The 8,371-nt window shown below is 47.7% G+C and overlaps 1 protein-coding gene across 1 annotated transcript in view; it reads left to right on the top strand.

Moving 5' to 3' along the window:
- The first annotated feature begins 1,501 nt into the window (after positions 1-1,501).
- PAPLN (papilin, proteoglycan like sulfated glycoprotein) overlaps positions 1,502-8,371 on the top strand; it is a 42,524-nt gene continuing 35,654 nt past the window's right edge. Inside the window, exon 1 of the mRNA XM_014784380.2 lies at positions 1,502-1,558. Coding sequence (XP_014639866.2) covers positions 1,505-1,558 — 54 coding nt within the window. The 5' untranslated portion in view covers positions 1,502-1,504. The remainder of the gene's footprint in view (positions 1,559-8,371) is intronic.

The following is an 8,371-nucleotide window of genomic DNA, read 5'->3' as shown; positions in this document are numbered from 1 at the left end:
CCGAGCCCCGGGTCCCCCGTCGGGGTCCGCACGTGCCCGGCCGCCACGGGCCTCGCTTCCCGGCGGGGGGTAGGGGGGTGGGTGGTGAGAGGCACGTGCCCGGGGTGGGGCGCCTCCCCGGGCGGGCCGGATGCGGGGAAGATCCTTGCAGGAGGGACGGACGGAGAAGGGTGTCATGCTGGCCTCGGCCACCCCCGCATCTGCCGGGGACCCCGAGGTCCTGTGTGCGGGCGGGGCGGCGCGGATCCCTCCCTCCGCGGGGACCCCCGGCGCCCACCCGCCCCCGGTAGCAGTTTTAAGTGAAGTTCTTTCCTCCTGTCCTTTCTTCAGTCTCTCCCTTAGTGATGCTCCCCACCGCCCCTAAAGGCAGTCTCTCCTTTAGAGAAGCGTCACCTGTCGTTTAGGTCCGGCACCAGCCCTAGAACGAGGCTCCGGCAGTAAGGCGGGCGTCCCCTCCCGCGCGCGGCTCTTCCAGGAGGTGCCTGCGCGGAGCCGGGGCGGCGGGGCCGCGGCGAGACAGCGCCCCATCTCTCACCCCCGCGGGCCCCAGGAACCTCTGATTTGACTGTGAAAATAACTAAATGAATCACCCTTGGTGCTTAATTAACAGAGCATGTACGTCGTTAAATGTGCTAGGTTACATTTTGCTGAATTTGGCTTACATAGGTTGTTTTATCCTTGTAAACTGGTCATTTTATTCTTAAAGAAAATTAAAGAGAACATTGGTAGAATACAGGTTTTTAAATTTAAGCATACAAGTCAGTACTTGTTTAATGTTCTGTACTGAACGGAGCACGTTGCTTATGTCGTTCTCCAACACGTATACACACGTGCACACACACACCAGACTGCACTCAGACACTCTGCACGCACACACCGAACTCCACACAGGCACTCTGTTCACACGCACACACTAAATTGCACTCGTGCACACAGTGCACTCACCCTGCATACTCACACACACTGCTAATTCACACACCACGCTGCACACACATACTGCTTGTGGGAGCTTGCTTGTGGAACCGCTGCAGCGGAGAAATGCTGGCTTGGGTTTGAAGGAAGATACAATTAACATTTTAAAAGCATTTGAGTTGAATTTTGAGAGTGTCTTCGGAGACTTGTTTTTTAATCTATTAACGAGTTTTTAAACAACTGGTGGAACGGCGAATCTCTCGCTGAATTAAAACAGTGAGTCTGATAGCTTTAATTCTGAACTCGCCGTCTTTCAACAAGGAAGCGTTTTTAATTGCCCTCTTTTCTTTTCTCTGAAGCCCTGAAAGAAGTTACTCTTGAACTTTTAGAAGCCAGTTGTACACGGGGCTTTTGTCCCCTGCGTATGTGATGGCACGGCCGCTGCCCCACGGCGTTCCCTCTGTCGCTCCGCGGCTCTCCGGGCCACTTGTGGGCCCCGCGGAGGGAGGGACCCGCCCGCACACGGGGCCTCAGGCTGGGCGGCGCCTGTCCCTGCCCCGCCCGCTCACCCCGGCCTCTCCCGCAGGCCGAGATGCGGCTGCTGCTGCTCGTGCCCCTGCTGCTGGCCCCGGCGCCCGGGTCCTTGGTGAGTGCGGCCCTGCCCGGCCCCGGGAGGACCTTGCTGGGGAGGTGGGGACGAGGGTCTCGGCGGGGAGGTTGCGCCGGCTTAGGACCCGGGAGGAGCCGCCCTGCCGCCGGCCGGAGCCCCTTGCCTGCTGGAGCCCCCCGGCGGCAGTGGCGACAGTGACATCCTCAGGAGAGGGCCAAGGACGGGGAAGATGGTGTGGGGGGAGGCGAGACCCTGCCCCACTCCCAGCTTTCAAAAAGGGGTGTGCCGGGCAGGTTGCGGGGGCACAGTGTGCAGGAATGGTGACTTCCCAGCGCCCTCCCCTTTCAGAAGGTGCTGGGTGCTCGGTAACGCTACAGAACCCCCTCCCTTGGGTGGTCTTCCAGGGCGGAAGGAGGGGCGCGGGCAATGCTGGCACCAGCCAAGGTGCAGCTAGGTGACCCGTCCCACCAGACGCCTGCTTGAGCCCAAACTCGGCTGCCCCTCAGCTGGGCTGTTTGCGCCCAGAGATTTGGGGTCCAGTCATTCCCCCCACGTGGGGTTAGCATCTCGAGTAGGCCTGTCCAATAGCACTTTCTGAGATGATAGACATGTTCTGTATCTGCGCTGTCCAATAAGATAGACACTGGGTTCATGTGGTTAGTGCTACTGAGGAACTGAGTTTTTTTATTTGATTTTAATTAACTTAGGTTAGCCACACGTAGCTAGTGGCTGCCGCATTAGTGCCAGTTTAGTGGACACCGGAAGCCAACTGGCAATCAGAGGAACTGTTTCATTAACAGGTGCCCAAGGGACGGGCTCCCTGGAGAACATACCTGGGTCGGGAGGATATACAGGGACTCTTCTAGGCCACAGGACTCACCTTGGGGAGGGGAGGGTCTGCAGAGCAGAGCCTGGTCTGGAGGCCACTCCTGCCAAGCTTCTCCTGTTGTGGACAGGATGGAGGGTGCAGAGGCAGCCAGGCCCTATCCTGCCCCTGGAGAGCTCTCCACACCGGCAGACCCTCAGCCCTGCCCAGCCCTCTGTGAGGCAAGGTGGCAGGGTCTGAGAGACCAAGGTCCAAAACTCTCTGCTGCTTGGGGAGGGCAGGGGCAATGCCCCTGTGGAGATGTGGGTCCAGGATGGGAAGGGCCACGAGGGGCAGGCAGGGATGGACGGTAGTGGTGGGCAGCGAGCGCTCCTCCAAAGCCCCACGGATCCAGCAGGGGCCACAGTCGGAGAAGTGGGCGGGCTAGAGTCCTCTTTCCTCCTGTCACCTCCACCACCTGCCAACTTCCCACGGTCACCTCTGCCACCCCATGGTCCTTGCTCCCTAAATGCCACACTCTGAGGTCCTTGGCACAGGCTTCTTCCTGGTGCCTGGCTGCATGAAGACAGCAGCTCAGGTGGAGGAGCCTTGGTGCCAGTGTCAATACCCCAGGATGAAATCCCAGAGCCACCCCTTAACAGCTGCGTGACCCTAAGCACTTCACCAGCCTTAGATTCCTTTAATTTGTGGTAATAACACCCATCCACAGGTTGCTGTGCAGATGAGATGAGTCAAGGTTCACAAAGTGCCCTGGTCCTTTGGGTGCTTTCTCCCTTAGAAACACCTGAGTACCTTCTCCTGCCTCCTCCTCCTCCACAGGTGTGAGCCTTGACGGTGCTGGGCCTGGCCAGGCTGAGAATCTCCTCCCACCATCCTGCATTGCTGGCGGGAGGGGTGCGGTCCTGGCTCACAGCTCGGTTGCCACCACCACATCCCCCAGCACTTCTCAGCACCATTCTCAGTGCTGACAGGGATCAGCTTGAACAGAAGGAGTAGATGATTAAGGATGAATAAAGCAGAGGTGCCCCTTGTTGCCCCCCGACCCCAGGCTGGTCAGGGGGAGGCTTCTTGAGGGGGCTTTTGGTCCCCTAGTCTCTGCTTCCATTCCTACCCGCACACACCCTCTCATACACACACACACACCCATGCACAGTAGGCAGCTGATCCCCCTGGGAACAGTGCAACAGGAAAGGGGGCTCCTGAGTTGCCACAGGTGGGAGTTGGAGGACTGGGTGAGGTGCTAAGAGCAGCAAGAGGCAGGTGAGGACAGGTCCAGGGTGAGGTAGACCAGACTAGCTCATTTTGGCTTCACACCATCCTGCAGCTTGTGGTGTGGGTAATTATAGACGAACAAAACTTGCCTGTGCTGCTCCTGGTTGAAGGTGCTTTCTTTCCTCAGAGAGACAGTGTGGAGTACTGGATGTCAACTTAGCAAATTCACCTATTTTATCCTCAAAATGAGTTTATTCAGGAATAGCCCAAAGAATTCAATTCAGGATGTGCATGCTATGGCACACCATAGGCAAATCTAGAAAACAAAGGAGGGGAGCTGCTTTTATAGAGAGAAAGGGGGAGTAGGGAGGGGCTGTTCTAAACTAAAGTCCATTGGGGGAAAGTAACAGTTCAGGGCGGCAACAGCTTCTCACTGCTGAGCTGTGATGTTTCTCATTGGCTGGGCTGTTGCCGAGTGGGGAGAGAAATCTTCCTTCAGTAGTAAAGTAGTTGTACTTCCTGTAGAAGATGCAAATGTCTGTCTCTTCCTGTTTGGTGTAATTGAGATGTATTCTAGGGCGGGAGAGCTCCCCCTACAGACGTTCCTGACTCCAGTTTAGTTAAGATTTCTTTTATTAATTTCAGCATTTTTCCCTGTTGATCAAGATCTTTCTCTGAAAGCATCACTGATTAACAGTCAGGTTCTCTGCACGTTGTGGTCTTGTCCCTTGGTGCCAGGAAAGACCTTTCCTAGTTGTCTTGTCTCACACTGGAGGCAAGGTGCATAGTGGTTGGAAACCACTTAGGCCACATTTGAGTAACAAGGAACGTTAGGAGAGAGAACTCTCAGGCATTTCTTATTCAAAGTCTATAGTTGTCTGAGGTCATAAGTATTGGAAATCATTTCAAATTGTTGAGCTAACATCACGTTATTGGGCACTTCATTTTCAGGGGTTCAACAAGCAATAGGTACAGAACTTCACAACAAGTATACAGGGTAAGATTAAGAGCAAACTATAAGCCCAGTTTGCAGGATAGTTCTAAACCAGGAACCCAGACCTGAAGGTAACCAGTTGAACAAATCAAAAGACAGTGGATTGTTAGGTGAAATTTGTTGTAGCCAATGTGCTTGCTCTCTAATCTTATGTAATTGGGTTTCCACTTCCCCAGAGGCATTTATCCATGTGCAACAGGAGGTGTTCGCCACTGCACAGACACCTCCTTGCTCAGCAAGTAGATAATCAAGAGCTTTACAATTATCCCAAATTACCTTGGCCAGTGAGTTAAGCAATCATGGCTGAGCTGAAGTTGCTTTGGCTGTGGAGTCGGCCAACTCTTCTATGTCAGGGAGAGATTCTCGATCATTTGTTTGTTCGCACTTGCTCCCATCCATGGGAAGAAAGCTGTTCCCATGGAGGCAAACCCAGAGTCACGTATGCCTCCTGGAAGTTCTTGTTGAGAGCAACTATGGAGAGTCAATGGGAGAGACCCGTGAGAGGTCTCTGGTTGTGCAGAGAGAACAGGACAGTGAATATGGCAAATGAGTTGTCAAGGCAACTGTCAAGGCAATGAGTTGCCCAAGCATAAAACAATACTAAAACATCCACAGATGAAGATGTAACCAGGGGTGTACATAAGGCTCCCACATAAGTGATATCATCTATAGACTCATTCTTTGGCATAGAGGCATTAGCATTATATAACCAAGGCTCAGATACTATGTTGTTACATACCAAGAGGTTGCCTAAATATATGGATATAACAAGAAATTTACAGATAGCCTGGGTTACACTGGCAGCCCCACAGAATTTTTCATACAAATATTCAAAAGATCTTGTTTTTCCCTCCCAAGGCTGGGTTAAATTAAAGCAAAGAACAGGTTTAGTTGAGCTTACTACCCCAAGTCGTTACACTGGGCCAGCAGAGCAATTTAGACAAACAACAGCATCTAGAATCCCAGTGAAATTACTTATAGGGTGATCTGTCTTGGACAGATCGAGGTTTCTGACGGCAAATTCAGCAGTCGGAGAGGTTTCCCCTTTTGCAAGGGATTGGGAAACGTAAACAAGGGCATTGTCCTTTTAGGAAAGGGAGGGAGAAAATAAAAGTAAGAAACAACAGTGGGAAGAGGGTATATGGCCCTGGTCCAGTCATCTTGGGGAAGCCGTCTGCCTCAGAGGCCAGCTGCTTCTCTTCCTGGTCACTGTGCTCTGGAGGTCCCCAGTGTTGGTTCAGGACCAGCTGTCAGGTGGAGCCTTCTTTAGCTGTGAGATGTGTACCCAAGGCTCGAGTCTCTGAAGTTTGGCTGCCATCTGGGTAGTGAGAATGGCCTAGTATATTCCCTTCCAAGGAGATTTCAAGGACAGTAAAATTAGAAATGTCAGTTTGGAATATCATATCCAGACATTTAAGGAAACTAGAAAAATTTAGGATCCAGTCCATCTTACAGGTGTAACAAAACCTTAAAGACAATTAATAGGACTAGAATTTAGTATCTACAAAGGTGCAAACACAATTTCTCTATCCACAATAACCCCCATTTTTTAAATAATCATAGTAAAACTAATTTGTTTGTCTTAAACTTGGCCTGATTATTTATATAAATGCAGCAGGAATAGTGATTGACCACATAAGCTTTTTTTGAAAGATTGGTTTGCTGAAACCTTGTAAGCAAGGTACTAGGCCGATTTTTCAAGCAGTTTCTTAAAGCTGTCTGGTCATATCTGAGTCTATGTACTTCTTTCTTGAATATAACATTCTAGTCAAAGCCTTGGTAATGTAGCCAATATTTCCAATTGTCGTGTGTTGCAAGAACAGACCTCCAATGAACCCATGCGAATACATATATTGTCATGAAAAGAATACTTACGAGTTTCAAAATTCGGGAAGGATCAGGTAGAGAGAAAAAGAGAAATGTTTCAACCCTTGTTGCAAAGGTACACTTTACCAAATTGCTGTAAGTTATAGATAGCTTAAAGGAAAGGAGAAAAGGAGGTCCTTTACATCTGGAAAATAAAACATCAAAGCCATCAATCTTTCACTCAACTTTCAGAAACTCCCACCCTGTTATGGTCTTAAAGTTATCAAAACCTGTATTCCAGAGCACTTATCAAAGTCTTTTTCATGAATCTCTTTGAAAATGAAACATATTTGTAAAAGCACTGAAGTAAAACAGTAACTGTCTATAACTGACAAAAAACTTTTTAAGAAGGCGATGGGTAAATACAATTGACAATAAAATTTGGGTATTTTTCTCCTATACTTTTCAGATAGTAATTAGAATTATAGGTAATAACATTATATTAGGACAGATCAGATGTTTAGGAATTTTATACAATTTCTAGAACACTTTTTAGTAATATTCACTCATACCATAAAACCTAAAAAGGCTTATTATCACTTATTCAACCATGCTTCTCATGTAACTTGACATACCAAATAAGCCTAATTAGTATAATCTCTCTCTTTTTATAAGGAGAGGGAGTAAATCTTTTGAGATGTCCAGGTGCCCTCTGGTAAGTCCCAAAGTTACATCCAGATCGAAAAGATGTCATTTAGAATTTGAATATTTTGGGAAGCTTGTCAAAAATATTTTAGACACTTGACCAAATAGGATCACAGATCATTATAAAATAATACTTAAGTATCTATTTGACCAAAAGTAACAGTAAGAGGTTTCAAAGGCAAATACAAAAAGTGACATAGTTGTAAGCAAAACTTAACTCCTTTAATACTAAGAAGACTCAGTTCTCTTAAGTAATTAAAGACCTGATAGAAACAACACAGGAAATTATTTTGACAAAACATCAGCCTCTGTTTAGGACAAAATCATTTTCTTTTCCCTCAACAAAATGCATTTCCATTCTGTATACCTTCCTTTACTGAAACACACAACCTACTTTCCTTTCCTATAGAGATGCTTCTCTTTTTATTTCTAGTAGCTTTAGTTGCATACATTAGAATTCTTAACCCTTAGACTCCCCAATTCCTGGTCAACTAAGAAGCAATTGTGAACTATATTAACATTTTGCGGCTTGGTGAACTTAAAAACCTTTTATAAATTTCTAGAAACATGCCTTTTTTTTTTGCTGATGAAGATTCGCCCTGAGATAACATCTGTGCTAATCTTCCTCTATTTTGTATGTGGGTTGCCACCACACCATGGCTGCTGACATGTGGTGTAGGTCCACACCTGTGACCTGAACCCCAGGCTGCCGAAGTGGAGTGCACTGAACTTAACCATTAGGCCACAGGGCCAGCCCCTAGAAACATGTGCCTTTTTTTCATAGAAGATTTCTTGGCATGGCATAAAACAGGTTCACTGACAGACTCAAATATCTTTAGTTTCTCTGCAATAGGAACCCAAAAGTAGATAAACCTATGTTCAGTGATTAATGTTTTAGTATTTTATCTTGTTTGGAAAATGATTTAAGTATTCAATGACTAACCATTATTTGGTTTAACTTAGTATAAACTTTGATCTTATTTATGTTAATTACTTACTTTTAACAATCATGCTTGGATTAGACATTAAATAGCCAACCATCATCTTAAGTTACTTTCTTGCTGACAAATTTTATAACAGAGACAGCATGAGCCTAATTGACTAGTGAACCCACGCAGAGAAAAAAATTGTACATTTGCATTACACCCAATACTAATAAGTCTGAAGACATGCCTGTTTTTTATTTACACCAACAACCTTAAGCTAGCTTTTCTTTTTTTTGTGAGGAAGATTAGCCCTGAGCTAACATCCGACACCAATCCTCCTCTTTTTCCTGAGGAAGACTGGCCCTGGGCTAACATCTGTG

The sequence above is a fragment of the Ceratotherium simum genome, chromosome 24, assembly GCF_057802395.1.
Source record: "Ceratotherium simum simum isolate JZ-2026a chromosome 24, ASM5780239v1, whole genome shotgun sequence".
NCBI lineage: Eukaryota > Metazoa > Chordata > Mammalia > Perissodactyla > Rhinocerotidae > Ceratotherium > Ceratotherium simum.
The sequence above is the reverse complement of the archived record's forward strand: the minus strand, read 5'-3'. Positions and strand labels throughout refer to the sequence as shown.